The sequence below is a fragment of the Nerophis ophidion genome, linkage group LG10, assembly GCF_033978795.1.
Source record: "Nerophis ophidion isolate RoL-2023_Sa linkage group LG10, RoL_Noph_v1.0, whole genome shotgun sequence".
NCBI lineage: Eukaryota > Metazoa > Chordata > Actinopteri > Syngnathiformes > Syngnathidae > Nerophis > Nerophis ophidion.
In genome coordinates, this window is record NC_084620.1 from 55,946,603 (window position 1) to 55,967,433 (window position 20,831).

The 20,831-nt window shown below is 37.9% G+C and overlaps 2 protein-coding genes and 1 long non-coding RNA gene across 6 annotated transcripts in view; 2 read left to right on the forward strand and 1 right to left on the reverse strand.

Moving 5' to 3' along the window:
* The window catches only part of rassf3 (Ras association domain family member 3), a 103,551-nt gene extending 102,378 nt beyond the window's left edge, over positions 1-1,173 (forward strand). For all 3 annotated transcript variants that reach the window (XM_061914190.1, XM_061914191.1, XM_061914192.1), the window contains one exon: positions 169-1,173. In XM_061914190.1, coding sequence (XP_061770174.1) covers positions 169-318 — 150 coding nt within the window. In that variant the 3' untranslated portion in view covers positions 319-1,173. The remainder of the gene's footprint in view (positions 1-168) is intronic.
* A 147-nt stretch (positions 1,174-1,320) lies between these two features.
* zgc:194209 (uncharacterized protein LOC570908 homolog) overlaps positions 1,321-20,831 on the forward strand; it is a 20,072-nt gene continuing 561 nt past the window's right edge. The window contains exons 1-9 of one of the 2 annotated variants that reach the window (XM_061914189.1): positions 1,321-1,871; positions 2,914-3,018; positions 4,568-4,657; positions 4,717-4,838; positions 4,913-5,014; positions 15,832-15,984; positions 16,074-16,189; positions 16,258-16,418; positions 19,291-19,486. In XM_061914189.1, the coding sequence (XP_061770173.1) occupies positions 2,939-3,018; positions 4,568-4,657; positions 4,717-4,838; positions 4,913-5,014; positions 15,832-15,984; positions 16,074-16,189; positions 16,258-16,418; positions 19,291-19,486 (1,020 nt within the window). In that variant the 5' untranslated portion in view covers positions 1,321-1,871; positions 2,914-2,938. Of the gene's footprint in view, positions 1,872-2,563; positions 2,810-2,913; positions 3,019-4,567; positions 4,658-4,716; positions 4,839-4,912; positions 5,015-15,831; positions 15,985-16,073; positions 16,190-16,257; positions 16,419-19,290; positions 19,487-20,831 lie in introns of those variants that run through there. The other variant, XM_061914188.1, reaches the window with a different exon arrangement.
* LOC133561042 (uncharacterized) lies at positions 15,684-16,612 on the reverse strand. The gene is made up of 2 exons (XR_009808557.1): positions 16,237-16,612; positions 15,684-16,161 (listed from the first exon to the last, which is right to left on the reverse strand). It is a non-coding gene; the product is annotated as an uncharacterized LOC133561042 (long non-coding RNA).

The window sequence follows — 20,831 nt, forward strand, 5'->3', positions numbered from 1 at the left end:
ATGATGATAATATTATTCTACTGTCATTGAGTATGTAATATAGATTACTGATACTACCGTAGTTAGGACTTGAATTAAAATAAATCAATTGTTTTTAATTGTGACGAGTTGGACTGTTGTGCTTGTAGTTTTTACTCGCTAGTCACATGACCGTCTTCCCCTCCTCAGTGGGACGCCTTCTCCGTCCCGGAGCTGCGCAACTTCCTGCGCATCCTGGACAAAGAGGAGGCGGAGCAGAAGGAGGCCGTGATTCGCCGCTACGACGCCTACCGCCAGAGACTGAGGGATGCGCTGAGGGAAGTCCGAGGACCTTCTTAAACCCGCCCCCTTTTTTTTTTTCTCGTACCTCGCCAAGAATAAAGGCGGAGGCGAACCTTGTAGACTTTGAGGATTCTACAAGCCAACTTGCTGCTTGAAGACAAAGACTGACGTGCCAAACCATGAAAGACTATCAAGTCTGTACATATTTTCCTTTTCTTAATTTATATGGGTGAAGCTTCTTATTCTATTCAGTCTTATTTTTATTTTATTTTTTTGCTGAAATCGGACCACACTACCCACAATCCTCAACGGGGCTTTGAAGAAGGATAATGTGAAGGAGGAGACAAAAGTTAAAGGAAGCGAGGGGTTTAGAAGAGAAGGTTGGATTCAGAGGAGTTTGTTTTGGAAGAAGGAGCTTTTAGGAAGTAGACAAAGGGTGATGGAGGAAGTAGAAGCAGGACGCGGGGCGGAGAAGGAGAATAACATGTTGATAAAGGCAAGCGCTGACAGCCGCACCTTTTTTTTGTGCGTTTTCACCCTTCGGCCTGCCTTGCTCTGTATGAATTATAAACCAGGACAAGGCGAGGGAGGTCGTAAACAACAAGTGTTTATTTGATTGAAGCAAAAAACGTGCTTTCTGGTACATGCCCTATGAAACAGCACCACCTTGTGGACAAATACTGCCACTACTCCTCGCTACAGGTTTATTTTTGTATCAGTACTCTGATTATTCTCTCCTTGTAACCAAAGATAGTTTCGTGGTGTTGCCTGGGGCAAAATGAAGCCACTGGAAGCAAAATATATTAAGTAGAGATTTATTTAAAGTGATTTATTTGTCTATGAAACACTGGCTTTATATGGACGCAGAGAAGGGTCAAAATGACGTTTACTGGGCATTGATGCAATTTTTTTTTAACTATTATTACAAACCTACCTTGAAAAAGGGCATTTAGGAAAATTTATGAATTTTGATAATAGATTAAAATTTAATCGAAGGTCCAAATTAACAAATTAATTCTGAACACATTTTGTCCTTTCTGTGCTACCATACTTGATTATGAGCGTCTCCATGGAAACGCTTATCACATCTTAATGTGTTGTGTATCTCTTAGCTGAACTTTACATCAGTTGTATCAACTTAAGATGTTTTTTGGGGTGGGGGCACTTTAAATGACTTATTCAGGGATGATGTTTTTTTTTTTATAATGTGTTTTTTTTCTTCCTTTTTTACTCTTTTTCACTACGCTGCAAACTCCTGCAATGTTGACGTGACTTTCCACACTTTATTTCACCACGTATACATGGTGTGGGCCCTTTTTAGGCCGCGTGTTCGTGTACGGCGTGTTACCATGGCAACTGTTGAGTCTCGTGAAGCTGTGCAATGACAATAGAAGTCGCAGCTGGAGTCCAAAATGAGAATGAATTGCAATCGTTCTGGAAGTTGTGTTTAGTTGCTGTAGTTAAAGCCATAGTTCAGGAAGGAATTTGTGGACTTTTACTCAAAAAGTGTGCCTTTCTCTCTCGTTACGGCGTCTGCAAACTGAAGATTGTTTTGTTGTTTTTTTTGCAGATGCTTCAGCGTTGTAATCGCTCACGTGCAGCTATTAAAGGTGACTTTTAAAAAGGAAAACAACTTTTTTATTTTTTTTATTTGTGTCCATTACAAAAGCTTTTTTGGCACTGAATTAGCCACTAAATTGTTTGCCTTTGAATTTTGTGATTTGTGAATTTTTATATAAAATTATGCTGCAATGTGTGTTTAAAAAAACATTTTGTTAAAATACAATGTTTTAGAAACTCATTGTGTAAATAAATAAGTGTAAAAAGTATCTAAAATTACGTTGTATAAAAAAATCAGTACAGAAATATTCGTTGCTTAAAAACTCAAGACTCCATCCATCCATTTTTCTACCAATTGTCCCTTATGGGGGTGCTGGAGCCTATTCCAGCTCCTTCGGGCGGAAGGCGGGGTACACCCTGGACAAGTTGCCCCTCATCACAGGGCCAACACAGATAGGCAGACAACATTCACACTCACATTCACACAATAGGGACCATTTAGTGTTGATTGACAACACCTATCTCCAAGACTCACTTCCGGTAAATTAAGACTGAAGACACCGATCCTATCTCATAAACAGCCAATGAGGTGCTTTTGTCTTAAATTTAACGGATGCGGGTCCTGGGTTTTGAAGCAATGAGTTTTGCACTGGGTTTTTATACACATATTTTTTATTTATTTAATAAAATTAATAATTCCATGAAAAAAAAAACATCAGCTACATACATTTAGTACCAAAAAAAGATTTAGTAATACATATTGTTGCTATATTTACGTTTTTTCTATTTTGTTGCCATATTTTTTTAAGCTCCGCCTCCTGACCTTAGTTTGAACCCACCTCCCCTGCCCCCTACAAACTCACACGCGCACGCGTACAAGAAAGCTAGCAGTTGTAGTGTAAACACCCGGTAAAAGTCCGACCTGGCTTCGACGTAAAAGGAAAAGTTTTATTCTTGTTTAAATGAACGTATGGTTGGAACCGGCAATGTAAGTATTAAAACAATTAACATCTTCAACAACTCTTATTTGATGATTTTTCAACATTTTAACCCAATAACGCGCCTTCATTTTACAATCTCTTTCACCACCAGCTTTTACTTTGAAAAACCAAGACGGATGTTCCCTTTTCAACGAATGTCTTCACTTCCCTTCATTAATGTTTGCTCATTCGGTTCCAGACGACCACTTAAAACCATGTAAGTTTAACTTTTATTTTTTTCAAGTTCTTTTATTTAAAAGTTTTTTTTTAATAGTTCCAGACCGACATTACGTTAGTAAGACTGTCGTCATAATTATGTCGTTTAAAGTTTGGTTTAATTATTGACAAAATAGGTGCGAAGCACAAAACTGAAAATGTTCGACTGGGCTTACAAATACGGCAATGACATTTCTTAAAGGCTTACTGAAACCCACTACTACCGACCACGCAGTCTGATAGTTTGTATGTCAATGATTAAATGTTAACATTGCAACACATGCCAATACGGCCTTTTTAGTTTACTAAATCGCAATTTAAAATTTCGCACGAATTATCCTGCTGAAAACGTCGCGGTATGATGACGCGTATAAAGACGTCACGGATTGTAGCGGAAGTTTTGTTCCAGCTCAGATCGCAGCTATAAGTCGCATAATTACACGGTATTCTGGACAACTGTGTTGCTGAATCTTTTGCAATTTGTCCAATGAATAATGGAGACGTCAAAGAACAAACATGTAGGTTGGGAAGCGGTGTATAGCGGCCGTCTTTAGCCACATAAACACAGCCGGTATTTCCTTGTTTACATTCCCGAAGGTGAGGCTTTACTATGGAACAGAGCGGTCAAGCGAACATTGTTCCCTACTACATTTCAACCGGCAGGTTTCGGTGAGAAAATTGTGGTAACAAGTCGGCTCTTACCGTAGACATGAGCGGAGCTTGCGTCGTTCCTCGTGCACCTGTCAAAGAGGCAGCTGCGAACTCTCTTGCCTCCTCCGACTGGCCGACCTCGAACGTGGGATGCTTCCACCGGGAAGGAGGGGGAAAAAAAGCTCAGCCCGACCCGACCGGCTGCCTTCGCCTCGTCGAGAAACGTGGCTTCCCTCAGAGACACCCCTCCGACTTTCAGGTACGACTATATAATCTCACTAAAACACTAGTAACACAATAAGCAGATAAGGGATTTTCCAGAATTATCCTAGTAAATGTGTCTAATAACATCTGAATCGCTGCCACTGCCCTCGTCTTTTTTTTTCTTTTCTTTTTTTCTAGTCCTTCACTCTCACTTTCCTCATCCACGAATCTTTCATCCTCGCTCAAATTAATGGGGAAATCGTCGCTTTCTCGGTCCGAATCGCTCTCGTTGCTGGTGGCCATGATTGTAAACAATGTTCAGATGTGAGGAGCTCCACAACCCGTGACGTCACGCGCACATCGTCTGCTACTTCCGGTACAGGCATGGCTTTTTTATCAGTGACCATAAGTTGCGAACTTTATGATCTTTCAGCAAAAATATGGCAATATCGCGAAATGATCAAGTATGACACATAGAATGGACCTGCTATCCCCGTTTAAATAAGAACATCTCATTTCAGCAGGCCTTTAAGCTTCAAATAACGTTTATTTACCGTAAAATACACATCAATTGGGTCAATTACAAAATACCAGATCTATTAGTTGTATTTGTATATTTTGTGTATAAGTTGGACTACAAACATGGCGGACGGAGTGCTCATTAATATTATTGCTGACTCATCCTGTGTTGCCAGGTGGGGTCAAAGGTGGCTGTCGGTGGCCCTGCTGGCCGTGGCCGCTGGACTTTACCTCCTGCCTTCCCCCATCGACCCCAAGCCTCACGTGTACGTGCACTAACCCACACCGACCTTTGAACTTTGACCTGACTCGCCCTCCTCTCCAGGCTGAAAGGGCCTCCGCCGCCGCTCGACGGTCCGCTCGCTGCCAACACTCGCCTGCAGGAAGGCCGCAGACTCTTTGAGGGGAAACTCTACGGTCCAGAATCTTTCACTGCCGATGAGGGGGGTGCGTCAGCGTCACCTTTGACCCCATTGTTGTTGCGACAGCTTTGACAAATAACGTGTGTGTTCTTTTCCCAGGGAACGTCTACACGGGGACGGTGGATGGGAAGCTGTGGAGGATCGGTGCTGATGACAGCCTCACCTTCATCACCCAAATGGGCCAGAACCTACCAGAATGTGGTTTGTCTTTTTAAATTACACATGAAATCACTTTTTTTTTAAAAATGGACGAATTGTCCGTAAACACTGATCATTTTTCTCTTTAAAACTTTTTTATATTGATGATTATTTACATGTTTTAGCCACCGCGTGACCCCGAAAGGGACAAGCGGTAAAAAATGGATGGATGGTGTAGTTTCCTAAAGAAGCCTTAGCTTGACGCTCGTCTACTTTCTCCTGCTTCGCTTGCTGCGGCAACAACAAACTAAATTCCTGACGCTCCTCTTCGTTTTGTATCGTTTACTTGTCAACTTAATCATTCAGAACGTCAAACAATAACAATGTGGGACAAAAATGAATGGCAAAATAAAGCGAGTGTGTTACAGTAAGAAAAAGCAAGAGTAAGGTCAAAAAACTGTGTGGCTCGATTCCACCAAACCTGACTGCCATTACTAGAGATGTAAGATAATGGCTTTTTTGCCGATATCCGATATTTTCTTACTCTTAATTACCGATTCTGATATCAACCGATACCGATATATACAGTAGTGGAATTAACACATTATTGTGCCTAATTTTGTTGTGATGCCCCGCTGGACGCATTAAACTTTACCATGAATTGATTAACGTGGACCCCGACTTAAAGGGGAACATTATCACCAAACCTATGCAAGTGTCAATATATACCTTGATGTTGCAGAAAAAAGACCATGTATTTTTTCAACCGATTTCCGAACTCTAAATGGGTGCATTTTGGCAAATTAAACACCTGTCTGTTTATTGGTCCTTTAGCGATGACGTCAGAACGTGACGTCACCGAGGTAACACACCCGCCATTTTCATTTTCACATTACAAACACCGGGTCTCAGCTCTGTTATTTTCCGTTTTTTCGACATATTTTTTGGAACCTTGGAGACATCATGCCTCGTGGGTGTGTTGTTGGAGGGTGTAACAACACTAACAGGGAGGGATTCAAGTTGCACCACTGGCAAGAAATCTGCCGCCAGACCCCTATTGAATTTACCAGAGTGTCTTCACATTTGACCGGCGATGCTAAGACAGACATGGCACAGAGATGTATGGATAACCTGCAGATGCATTTGCAACTATTAAGTCAACGAAATCACAAAGGTGAGTTTTGTTGATGTTCTTGACTTATGTGCTAATCAAACATATTTGGTGGCAGCATGACTGCCAGCTAATCGATGCCAACATGCTACGCTAATCGACGCTAACATGCTATTTACGCCAGCTGTATGTACATTTGAAACTAACCTCGATCCTGACCTCATGGTAAACTACCGACCGGTGTCTCACCTTCCCTTTATTTCGAAAATCCTCGAAAAAATTGTTGCGGAGCAGCTAAATGAGCACTTAGCGTTTAACAATCTATGTGAAACCTTTCAATCCGGTTTCAGGGCAAATCACTCGACTGAGACAGCCCTCGCAAAATTGACTAATGATCTATTGCTAACGATGGACTCTGATGCGTCATCTATGTTGCTGCTCCTCGATCTTAGCGCTGCTTTCGATACCGTCGATCATAATATTTTATTAGAGCGTATCAAAATACGAATTGGTATGTCAGACTCAGCCCTGTCATGGTTTAACTCTTATCTTACTGATAGGATGCAGTGCGTCTCCTATAACAGTGTGACCTCGGACTATGTTAAGGTAACGTGTGGAGTTCCCCAGGGTTCGGTCCTTGGCCCTGTACTCTTCAGCATCTACATGCTGCCGCTAGGTGACGTCATACGCAAATACGGTATTAGCTTTCACTGTTATGCTGATGACACCCAACTTTACATGCCCCTAAAGCTGACCAACATGCCGGACTGTAGTCAGTTGGAAGCGTGTCTTAAGGAAATTAAACAATGGATGTCCGCTAACTTTTTGCAACTTAATGCCAAAAAAACGGAAATGCTGATTATCGGTCCTGCTAGACACCGACCTCTATTTAATAATACAACTTTAACATTTGACAACCAAATAATAAAACAAGGTGACTCTGTAAAAAATCTGGGTATTATCTTCGACCCAACTCTCTCCTTTGAGTCACACATTAAAAGCGTTACTAAAACGGCCTTCTTTCATCTCCGTAATATCGCTAAAATTCGCTCCATTTTGTCCACTAAAGACGCCGAGATCATTATCCATGCGTTTGTTACGTCTCGTCTCGATTACTGTAACGTATTATTTTCGGGTCTCCCCATGTCTAGCATTAAAAGATTACAGTTGGTACAAAATGCGGCTGCTAGACTTTTGACAAGAACAAGAAAGTTTGATCACATTACGCCTGTACTGGCTCACCTGCACTGGCTTCCTGTGCACTTAAGATGTGACTTTAAGGTTTTATTACTTACGTATAAAATACTACACGGTCTAGCTCCAGCCTATCTTGCCGATTGTATTGTACCGTATGTCCCGGCAAGAAATCTGCGTTCAAAAGACTCCGGCTTATTAGTGATTCCTAGAGCTCAAAAAAAGTCTGCGGGCTATAGAGCGTTTTCCGTTCGGGCTCCAGTACTCTGGAATGCCCTCCCGGTAACAGTTCGAGATGCTACCTCAGTAGAAGCATTTAAGTCTCATCTTAAAACTCATTTGTATACTCTAGCCTTTAAATAGACCTCCTTTTTAGACCAGTTGATCTGCCGCTTCTTCTCTTTCTCCTATGTCCCCCCCCTCCCTTGTGGAGGGGGTCCGGTCCGATGACCATGGATGAAGTACTGACTGTCCAGAGTCGAGACCCAGGATGGACCGCCCGTCGGGACCCAGGATGGACCGCTCGCCTGTATCGGTTGGGGACATCTCTACGCTGCTGATCCGCTTCAGATGGTTTCCTGTGGACGGGACTCTCGCTGCTGTCTTGGAGCCACTATGGATTGAACTTTCACAGTATCATGTTGGACCCGCTCGACATCCATTGCTTTCGGTCCCCTAGAGGGGGGGGGTTGCCCACATCTGAGGTCCTCTCCAAGGTTTCTCATAGTCAGCATTGTCGCTGGCGTCCCACTGAATGTGAATTCTCCCTGCCCACTGGGTGTGAGTTTTCCTTGCCCTTTTGTGGGTTCTTCCGAGGATGTTGTAGTCGTAATGATTTGTGCAGTCCTTTGAGACATTTGTGATTTGGGGCTATATAAATAAACATTGAAACTAGATACCCACATTTAATGCGAAACAAACACTTAACAATTGACGGATTTAAGTTGCTCCAGTGTCACAAGATGCAAAAGTCCTGATCGTTTGGTCCGCACATTTTACCGCCGATGCTAATAAGGCAGCCATGCTATGGGCCACTTCATTAGGTACACCCACGCTATGGCCTAATAGCGTCAATAGCTATTCGCTCAATAGCTTCAATTTCTTCTTCAATTTCGTTTTCGCTATCTGCCTCCATACTCCGACCATCTGTTTCAATACACGCGTAATCTGTTGAATCGCTTAAGCCGCTGAAATCCAAGTCTGAATCCGAGCTAATGTCGCTATATCTTGCTGTGGTAACCGCCATGTTGTTTGTATTGGCAGCACTGTATGACGTCACAGGGAAATGGATAGTGGTTTCGAAGATAGGTAAAATAAGGCACTTTAAAGCTTTATTTAGGGATATTCCGGGACCGGTAAAATTTTGAAAAAAAATTTCAAAAAATACAACAAGCCACTGGGAACTGATTTTTATTGTTTTTAACCCTTTTGAAATTGTGATAATGTTCCCCTTTAAACAAGTTGAAAAACTTATTCGAGTGTTACCATTTAGTGGTCAATTGTACGGAATATGTACTGTACTCTGCAATCTACTAATACAAGTTTCAATCAATCAAAAACAAGGTTTTCCAAAATTAGAGAACAACTTCAACTTCAGTTATTGTAACAAATGCCAACATGGCACTGCCATATTTATTATTGAAGTCACAAAGTGCATTATTTTTTATAACATGCCTCAAAACAGCAGCTTATATATTGTAGCGTCCCTGAAGAGTTAGTGCTGCCAAGGGTTCTGTGTATTTGTTCTTTTGTGTTTATGTTGGGTTACGCTGCGGATGTTCTCCCGAAATGTGTTTGTCATTCTTGTTTGGTGTGGGTTCACAGTGTGGCGCATATTTGTAACAGTGTTAATGTTGTTTATACGGCCACCCTCAGTGTGACCTGTATGGCTGTTGAACAAGTATGATTTGCATTCTCTTTTGTGTGTGTAAAAGCCCCATATATTATGTGACTGGGCCGGCACGCTGTTTGTATGAGGGAAAAGCGGACGTGCCGACAGGTTATAGAGGACGGTAAAAGTAGTGCCTTTAAGGCACGCCCCCCAGTATTGTTGTCTGGGTGGAAATTGGGAGAAATTCAGGATAATGGTTGCCGCGGAAGATTTTCGGGAGGGGCACTGAAATTCGTGAGTCTCCCGGGAAAATTGGGAGGGTTGGCAAGTATCCCCTATGTACTGCTCCGTACAGCAGCGTTTTAAAATGTCATTAATTTTACTTTTTGAAGCCGATACCGATAATTTGCCATATTACATTTTAAAGCATTTATCGGCCGATATTATCGGACATCTCTAGCCATTACCCATGATACATTGTGTCCAAACCTTATCACTTCTACTCGGGAAAATGAAATTGGCAGCTGCTTACCGTAGTTGTGAGACCTCTTGTGGCATGTTTGATTTGGACACTGAAGATGAAGAATTCAAGGGATTCGTGGATGAGGAATAACTTGATAAAGTGAGCTTTACATTAGGGCTGGGCAATATTGGCTTTTATTAATATCACGATATTTTTATGCCATATTGCGATATACGATATATATTACGATATTTTGCCTTGGTCTTAAATGAACACTTGATAGATAGATAGATAGATAGATAGTACTTTATTGATTCCTTCAGGAGAGTTCCTTCAGGAAAATTAAAATTCCAGCAGCAGTGTACAGAGTTGAGATCAATTTAAAGAAAAAAGTAAAAAGTAAATAATGGGGGTTTAAAAGGAAACAAAATACAGAAATATTACAAAAAGAATAAAAACAATGGGAATAACAATATAACAGTAAAATAAGAATATAACAAGACAAAGTAGGCAGTAGTGACCATGTTATGAAAAAACGTATTGCACTGTTAATGTTTTGCATCCCCTGTCATCCTAATACCCCCCGTCCCCCGTCCCAGAGAGGAGTTGTACAGTCTAATGGCGTGTGGGACAAAGGGCGTTCTTGAGTCTATTAGTCCTGCACTTGGGATGAAGCAGTCTAGCACTGAACAGGCTCCTCTGGCTACTGATAACTGTATGCAGAGGGTGACTGGCATCATCCAGGATGCTCACCAGTTTGTCAACAGTCCTCTTCTCTGCCTATATGATGCATATAATCACAGCAGTATGATGATTCTATGTGTCTACATAAAAAAAATCTTCTTCATACTGCATTAATATATGCTACTTTTAAACTTTCATGCAGAGAGGGAAATCACAACTAAGTCAATTGACCAAAACTGTATTCATTAAATACTCTTCATTCTCTCACGGGTGACTTTTTAAATGAAAGAACAAATTAATAGTGTTGCTACGTTTTTGTAGTAACACTTCTGCTGCATACTTTGCATTGATTGATTGATACTTTTATTAGTAGATTGCACAGTACAGTACATATTCCGTACAATTGACCACTAAATGGTAACACCTCAATAAGTTTTTCAACTTGTTTAAGTCGGGGTCCACGTTAATCAATTCATGGTACAAATATACTGTATACTATCAGCATAATACAGTCATCACAGAGGTTAACCATCATAGTATGTACATTGAACAGCATATTGCTGTTGTCTGCTGAATATCTTCCCACTTGAAACCAAACCACCGCCAGATGATGGACCCCCAGCTCTTTATGTTGGACATTTATTGTTCTTGCTCCATTTGTGATAAGTTTCGCACCATCTCTCTTTCTCTGATCGGCGAGAGCTATGACGCTAGACTCGCGAGAGTATGTGACGTATGTAAGAAGGCAGGCTTATTTTACGTCTCTGTGAGAAGGACAGACGAGAAGGAGTGAGACACGCAGCTTAAAGCAACGGTGTGAGAACATATAATTGAATATTACGATATAGTCATTTTCTATATTGCACAGAGACGAACCTGCGATATATCGTATATATCGCCCAGCCCTACTTTACATGTTTATTTTGTGTGTTGTGTTGTGTGACATTATCGTTTGAGCAACGTTGAGTTATTGATACATTTGTTATTGCTTTGCACTATTTCGAGATGTCGTTAATGGAGTCAGTGTCGCTGCTGTTGTCTAGAAGTTTGGTGACAATTCCTGCTTTCCTGAAATCATGTCTCTCAATAGGAGCCATTTTGGGGTCTTTACACAAACACACAAATGGGAATGAAAACGGCCCACCTGGCGCTGTCATATATCCCAGCATGCACCGCGCGCTTCTTGTCCTACGGGGGAAAATGAAATCGGCGGCTGCTTACCGTAGTTAATATTGGTCCATATATAAGGCGCACCGGATTATAAGGCAGCTTTTGAGAAAAATTTGAGGTTTTTAGGTGCGCCTTATAGTGCGGAAAATACGATTAACAAAATTCTAAAATCACAATAAGCACTTAACAACAACCTCTTAAAATGAAGGTGTAAAAGTAAGAAATGCTTATTAAAGTGTGACAAAATAGTGTAAACATAGAAACCTGAGAAGGACTATTTTCTGAATGTTTAGTGCTGGTCTGTTTAACATTAATTTGGTCTCCTATTCTTATTTAAGTACGGAACCTATTTTTTTTGTTATGCAATTATTATTATTTTAATATTATGGAACCAAAATATTATTGCAAAGTAGCACATTAGTTATATATATTTATTGCTGTTATTCTGTTTTCTCTTGGTAAGTATTTTTATATTGATGATTATTTATATTGAATTGAAATATTTATTTCAAACCTGCACAGTACAAATAAACACAGTTTTTTTTTTTTTTTTTTACATTTTGGCAGAGATATTCATGCAAGGCTTGAAAAGGGGTTGGATGAATCAGATGCTTATAATATTCCAACCCATTTCACTCATTCCACATTTAACATAATCAATATAATACAAGTACAATATCCACTAAACAAAAATAAGAAAAACTCCTGTACACTAACAATACTATGAGACAAGACAAGACGAGACAAAACACACACACACACGCGCGCACACGGGCCCAGACACTCTCTGACCATACACCTCTCTCTCATGGCTCTGTGCTGAGGGCATCACTCTCTTTCCTCCTCGTACTTCTTCAGTACTTCTTTTTTAAACAGCGTTTTGAATTGAATCATGCCAGAACACATTTTTAAGTTGTCCCCTAAGTTGTTCCACAAAGTGACTCCACGCACTGAAATGCACATTGATTTTAAAGTTGTTCTAAATTTGGGCATATATAATTTGTTGTTTCCTCTTAAACTGTAACTATGGTGATCATCTCTATCATGGAATATGTTCTGTATATTGGATGGTAGAGAGTTTTGGGATGCCCTAAACACAATTTGAGCAGTTTTAAAGTTGATCACATCCTTCAGTTTAAGTTGCTTTAAGTCCATAAATAGTGGATTTGAATGATGTCTGTAGTGAACATTGGAAACAATCCTGATGGCCTTTTTCTGCAGAGTGAATTAAGGTTGTAGATGTCATTTATAACAATTTCCCCAGACTTCAACACAATAGTTTAAATATGACAATATTACTTATGACTTAAGAAAATATGGACCAGTTGAAAAGTACATTAATGTTAAAAAAAATATATTTTTTAAATGTATTTATTTATTTTTAATGTAATCTTCTTTTGTTTATAACCCTCTCAGTGATTAAGGCATAAAGAAAAAGAATGTCAACACTACAATGGAAAAAAATTCTAAAATCACGATAAGCAGTTAACAATAACCTCTTAAAATGAAGGTGCAAAAGTAAGTAATGCTTATTTATGTATGACAAAATAGTGCAAAGTATAAACGTAGAAACCTGAGAAGAATTATTTTCAGAATTTTTAGTGCCGGGAATTCACGTTGTCTGTGTAATATTAATTTGGTCTCCTATTCTTATTCAAGTATGGAAATAATTTTTTGTTATACAGTCATTATTATTTAAATATTATTGAACCAAATTAGGGCTTCACGGTGGCAGAGGGGTTAGTGCGTCTGCCTCACAATACGAAGTTCCTGCAGTCCTGGGTTCAAATCCAGGCTCGGGATCTTTCTGTGTGGAGTTTGCATGTTCTCCCCGTGAATGCGTGGGTTCCCTCCGGGTACTCCGGCTTCCGCCCACTTCCAAAGACATGCACCTGGGGATAAGTTAATTGGCAACACTAAATTGGCCCTAGTGTGTGAATGTGAGTGTGAATGTTGTCCGTCTATCTGTGTTGGCCCTGCGATGAGGTGGCGTCTTGTCCAGGGTGTACCCTGCCTTCCGCCCGATTGTAGCTGAGCCAGCGCCCCCCGCGACCCCGAAAGGGAATAAGCGGTAGAAAATGGATGGATGGATGGATGAACCAAATTATTATTATAAAGTAGCACATTGTTTATATTTTGTTATTTATTTAATTCATTCAGTCCTGCATTTTAGTTCCTACGTGTTGTATCCGTACATCTAAATACGGAACTCAGGAGGATTTAAAAGAAAAAATGAGCGTGGCAAAGGACTGCGGTCTTTTGAAAAAATTAAAAAAATGATATACTGTCGAGGTGACTTTCTTTTTTGTTTTATCGAAGTTACCAGACTGCGTTGCTCATGCAGCCAACTATTCTTCATTCTTTCCAGTTACTTCCGACCCAAAAGAAACAAAAAATATAACTATGGAACGTTTTATTGAACGCATTTTTTAATGATATCGATCGTGTCTATCGCGATATATATTATCATTTTATCGGCCAAGCCCAAAGAAGATTTATGCTAGCATGCATAATATACGTATTACATGGTTGCTAGCATGTCTTGTATACGTAGGTTAGGTGTAAGTCAACAAGACTAGCTATAAGTATGTAAAGACTAAGTGTAAGTACACAAAAACTAAGTATAAGTAGCCATTAATTAAGTGTAAGTACACAAAGATGAAGCATAAGTACCCAAAAACAAATTATAAGTATGCAAATACAAAATGTCAGTACACACTTAAGTGTAAGTACACAAAGACAATGTAAGTACACAAAGACAACGTATAAGTACACAAACACAGTGAGTAAGTACACAAACACAGAGTAATTACGTATGGACAGAGTGGTAGTACGTACATACAGAGTGTAAGTACGTACGGATGAAGTGTAAGTACGTACGGACGAAGTGTAAGTACAAAAAAACAGTGTAAGTACACAAACAAAGTATAAGTACACAAACACAGTAAGTACACAAAGACAGAGTGTAGGTACATACTGACAAAGTCTAAGTACGTACGGACTTATCGTAAGTACGTACGGACTAAGCGTAAGTACGTACGGACGAAGCGTAAGTACGTACGGACGAAGCGTAAGTACGTACGGACGAAGTTTAAGTACAAATACTAAGTATAAGTACACAAAGAAAGTATAAGTACACAAACACAGTAAGTACACAAAGACAGAGTGTAAGTACGTACTGACAAAGTCTAAGTACGTACGGACGAAGTGTAAGTACGTACAGAGGAAGTGTAAGTACGTACGGACGAAGTGTAAGTACGTACAGAGGAAGTGTAAGTATTTCAGGACTAAGAGCAAGTACAAAGACTAAGTACAATTACAAAAATACAGTATAAGTACACAAAGACAAAGTATAAGTATACAAACACAGTGAGTAAATACAAAAAGACAAAGTGTATATATGTAAGGACTAAGTTTAAGTACCCAAAGACTAAGTGTAAGTACACAAAGACTAAGTGTAAGTAAGTACACAAACACAGTGAGTAAGCACACAAACAAGAGTGTATGTCCGTAAGGACTAAGTGTAAGTACTAGGGCTGAGAATCTTTGGGTGTCCCACGATTCGATTCAATATCAATTCTTGGGGTTACGATTCGATAATATATCGATTTTTTTTTTCGTTTCGATTGTCGATTCAAAAATGATATTTTTCCGATTCAAAAGGATTCTGTATTCATTCAATACATAGGATTTCAGCAGGATCTACCCCAGTCTGCTGACATGCTAGCAGAGTGGTAGATTTTTTTTAAAAGCTTTTATAATTGTAAAGGACAATGTTTTATCAACTGATTGCAAGAATGTAAATTTGTTTTAACTATTAAACGAACCAAAAATATGACTTATTTTATCATTGTGAAAACATTGGACACAGTGTGTTGTCAAGCTTATGAGATGCGATGCAAGTGTAAGCCACTGTGACACTATTGTTCTTTTTTATGATAATGTCAATGAGGGATTTTTAATCACTGCTATGCTGAAGTCATAACTAATTTTGATACTGTTGTTTATAATATTCATCTTTGTTTCACTACTTTTGGTTTGTTCTGTGTGGTGTTTGTGTCTCCTCTCAATTGCTCTGTTTATTGCAGTTCTGAGTGTTGCTGGGTCAGGTTTGGTTTTGGAATTGGATTGCATTTTTATGGTATTGCTGTGTATTGGTTTGTTGGATTGATTTAAAAAAAATATATATATAATTTTTTTAATCGATTTTTAAAACAATGAGAATCGTATTTGAATCGATTTTTTCCCACACCCCTAGTAAGTACACAAACACAGTGAGTAAGTACACAAACACAGAGTGTATGTACGTAAGGACAAAGTGTCTGTACACAAAGACAAAGTGTAAGTACACAAAGACAAAGTATAAGTACAAAAAGACTGTGTAAAACCCGAAGGGGGCGTTACAGATGTCATATGTGTGCGATCAGGAAGCAGCACGGCCTACGAGCCGGTGTGTGGTCGTCCTCACGGCTTGCGTCTGGATCGCCATGGTAACCTCATCGTGGCCGACTCCTACTTGGGACTGCACAGCGTTGACCCGCATACCGGAGAGAAGACGGTGTTGGTGTCCAACTCAGAGGGTGGGTGTCACTTTTTTTTGTATCTCAGTAAAAAAGTTGTGAAATATCCTGGAAATGGTGGTGAAAAAGAAGGTTTTGTTTGTTTTTAGGCGCTGCTGGTGTTCCTTTCGCCTTCCTAAACGGCCTGGACATCTCCTCCCAGACGGGGATGGTTTATTTCACCGACTCTTCCAGTCGCTGGGGGAGGAGACATGTCAAGCTGGAGGTGACCTTTCTTCCTAAACAGGGAAGTGCTGCCCCCTGGTGGCTCACCATGTCATGTCTTCTTCCCAGGTCATCGAGCTGAACAACCTCGGCCGTCTTCTCTCCTACGATCCTCACACTGGAGAAGTGAGCGTCCTGCTGGATTCTCTCTACATGCCCAACGGCATCGCGCTCTCGCCCGACGAGAACTTCCTGCTCCTGGCCGAGACCAGCATCGGCCGCATCCTGCGGTAAACACACACATTTGTGTATTTGTGACCTTCTTGAGACCCCTGAAGAATGCCTCCCTCTTTAGGACCACCCTTTCTAGATATATACATATTTGTATTTACAACATTAATAATATATACATAGTATGCAAATATAAAAAAGGTAAAAATTTAGTTATTTTTATTTTTTTTACTAATTTGTTTTTTATCTACATTATTTACTTTCGTTATTACAGTATGTCACTGTATATAAAAAAAAAAAATGTAATTATTAATTTTGGCCAAAGGGGGTACATTTCAATTTCTTACACACACTTGTTATTTCATATGTTGACCAGAGGGGAGCACTTTTAAAAGCGACACTCAGTCAATGTGAAAAATCCCTCCTTTTTGGGACCACCCTCATGTTGATAGATGTCACCAGCAGGGGTGCAAATGAGACATTGTCTATTAGATGCAATGTTATTGGGACCATGATTTATGTCATCACTTCTTCACACCTCCTCATATGGAAGATACTTTTCTGTCTTGATGTCTCAAGAAGGTTAGAAATGCAAGAACACACACACACGCACATTTTTGTATTTGTTACCTTCTTGAGACCATAAAAAAATGCCTCCCTCTTTAGGACCAGCCTTTCTAGATATATAAAGATGTGTATTTACAACATTAATAATATATACATACTATGCAAATATAAAAAAGCTTGTTGCGAAAAATAAGTTGGGATTTCACAAGAAAAAGTCACAATTTCACCAGAAAAACTTGGAATTTTGGTAGTATTGTAATAAAAGTCGTAATTTTACTCATTGCAAGTTAAAATTTTACAAGAAAAACCGAACATTTGTGCAATATTATGATAAAAGTTGGAATTTAACTCGATAACAGTCGCATTTTACAAGAAAAGCTGAACATTTTGGCAATATTATGAAAATAGTCGCAATTTTACTCGCCAAAAGTCACAATTTAATAAGAAAAAAAAACAAACTTCCCGCAATATTATAATAATAATAATCGGAATTTTACTTTGCAAAATTATGAAAAAAGTCACCATTTTACAAAAAAAAATTCTCTGTTTTACAAGAACAAAAAAATGGCAATTTTGTGGTAAAAGTCAAACTTTTACATGACAAATGTCACCATTTTGCATTAAAAAGTAACACATTTATGAGAAAATATTGCAATATTACAGAAAGAATATGAGAAATTGTTCCCAATTTTAAAAGAAAAAAGCCGACACATTGTGAGATGGGTTTTTTTAGTTCAAAAAAATTTTTGGGGAAATTGTTTATTAATCTTCATTATTTACTTTGAGTTATTTCAGTATGTTTCTATATACATTTTGTTTTTAGTTTTTATTACTTTTGGTCAAAGGGGGCGCATTTTCACTTTCTTACAGACACTATAGTTATTACGTACATATGTTGGCCAGAGGGGGAGCACTTCAAATTTTTACACACACTGGTTATTTCATATGTTGACCAGAGGGGAGCACTTTTAAAATCGACACACAGTCAATGTGAAAATTCCCTCGTTTTTGGGACCACCCTCATGTTGATAGATGTCACCACAAATGAGACATTGTCTATTAGATGCAATGTTATTGGGACCATGATTTATGTCATCTCTTCACACCTCCTCATATGGAAGGTACTTTTCCTTCTTCATGTCTCAAGAAGGTTAGAAATGCAAGAACACACAGACGCACATTTTTGTATTTCTTACCTTCTTGAGACCATAGAAAAATGCCTCTAGCCTTTCTAGATATATAAAGATGTGTATTTACAACATTAATAATATATACATACTATGCAAATATAAAAAAGTTTGTTGCGAAAAATTAATTGGGATTCCACAAGAAAAATGTCACAATTTCACAAGAAAAACATAGAATTTTGGCAGTATTGTAATAAAAGTCGTAATTTTACTCATTGCAAGTTAAAATTTTATAAGAAAAACCGAACATTTGTGCAATATTATGATAAAAGTTGGAATTTAACTCGATAACAGTCGCATTTTACAATAAAAGCTGAATATTTTGGCAATATTATGAAAATAGTCACAATTTTACTCGCCAAAAGTCACAATTTAATAAGAAAAATAAATAAATTTCCCGCAATATTATAATAATAATAATCGGAATTTTACTTTGTAAAATTATGAAAAAAGTCACCATTTTACAAAAAAAAATTCACTGTTTTACAAGAACAAAAAAATGGCAATTTTGTGGTAAAAGTCAAACTTTTACATGACAAATGTCACCATTTTGCATTAAAAAGTAATCATTTTACATAAAAAAGTAACACATTTATGAGAAAATATTGCAATATTACAGAAAGAATATGAGAAATTGTTCCCAATTTTAAAAGAAAAAAGCCGACACATTGTGAGATGGGTTTTTTTAGTTAAAAACATTTTTTTTTTTAGTTAAAAACATTTTTTTTTTAATTGTTTATTAATCTAAATTATTTACTTCGAGTTATTTCAGTATGTTTCTATATACATTTTGTATTTTTTTTAATTAATTTTGGTCAAATGGGGCGCATTTCACTTTCTTACACACACTTTAGTTATTACATACATATGTTGGCCAGAGGGGGAGCCCTTCAAATTTTTACACACACTTGTTATTTCATATGTTGAGCAGAGGGGAGCACTTTTAAAAGCGACACACAGCAAATTTGAAAAGTCCCTCCTTTTTGGGACCACCCTCATGTTGATAGATGTCACCAGCAGGGGTGCAAATGAGACATTGTCTATTAGATGCAATGTTATTGGGACCATGATTTATGTCATCACCTCCTCATATGGAAGATACTTTGCCTTCTTCGTGTCTCAAGAAGGGTAGAAATACACAAACGGTGACAGGACAATTCGACTGTGTTTGTTTCAGGTTCTGGCTAAAAGGCACTAAGGCAGGCACCAAGGAGGTGGTCATGGACAACATGGTGGGTTACCCTGACAACATTCGCCTCAGCGACCACGGAACATTCCTGGTCGGCATAACAACGCCGCGCTTCCGCAAGTGGACGCCTCCCTTCCTGGACATGATCGCACCCTACCCGGCTGTCAAACGCTTCCTGGCTAAGGTCAGAGATTTCCCATCATGCATTGCAATGAAAGTTTTTCACTTCCGAGATGCTGTGAAAGCTGTTTCTTTGAAAGATGCAAGCGACAAATTAATATTACTTTCATTTGTTGTACGTGAAGAAAATATAATATGTATATAATTGTTCTGTTGATTGAACTAATACACAAAGATGAAGATTTAAAAAGGCAATAATTGGCAGGCTCCTGAAAATTACAAATATATTTAACAAGTATAAAAAAAAATATCTACAACTAGTTGATAATAAATTAAACAAATTAATTATATATAAAACATATCTTTATAGTAAACAAGTTATTAATATGTAAAACAAATCTATTTATAAAACAAGTTATTAATATGATATACAATAAGTTTATGTATGAATATGTTATATAAAAGTCAATGTTATATAAATGAAGTTAACTATAAAACAAGTTATGATTTATAAAACAATTTAACCTTGCAACCTAATCAATATACAAAACAAGTTATTAGTAATAATACATGAGGCAAGTTATTAATATTATATAAAACAAGTTGATAATATATAAAATTAGTTAACGTATTTTATAAAACAACTTATTAATAAACCAAATCAATATATAAAACAAATTAATACATAGAATATGTTAATATCTAAACCAAATCAATGTATAAAATACGTTTATAATATATGAAACAAGTTATTGGTACATAAAACCAGTTAATAATATTTAAAATAAGTTATCAACAATACTAGCATATATAAAAAACAACATATAAAACAATAAATATTACAAATAATTATTAATTTATAAAACAAATTATTAATAATTTATAAAACGCGTTAATATAAGGAACAATTAAGTTGACATTTAAAAAGTTTATATTAATGTCTATATAACAAGTTAATTGTGTGTAAAAATAAGGTAATATCGAAAACACGTTCATAATATATAAAACAAGTCACAGTGTAATAAAATATAAAACTTGTTTATAATATATAAAACAAGTTAATAGAAATACATTTTATAATATATACAACAAAAATAGAAAATAAAGCATGTTAATGAAATAAAACAAGTTAATATATATATATATATATATATATAAAAACACGTTAATATTTTGCACTTTAATGTTTAGTGGTAGTGAATAAGAAAGTGTAGAAGAACATTTTCATTTATTTAAATGTTTGTTTATTGTTACACAGCAGCAACACAACCAGTGTTGTAACAGCAGTAAACTGCAGAGTCAGCGTGAACGGTGCTATTACACAACAGTACAACACACGTGACTTTCACACCACATCTAAGTAGGAACATTTTATAGTGCATGCAGAGTTTAAAGCTATTGAGGTCACA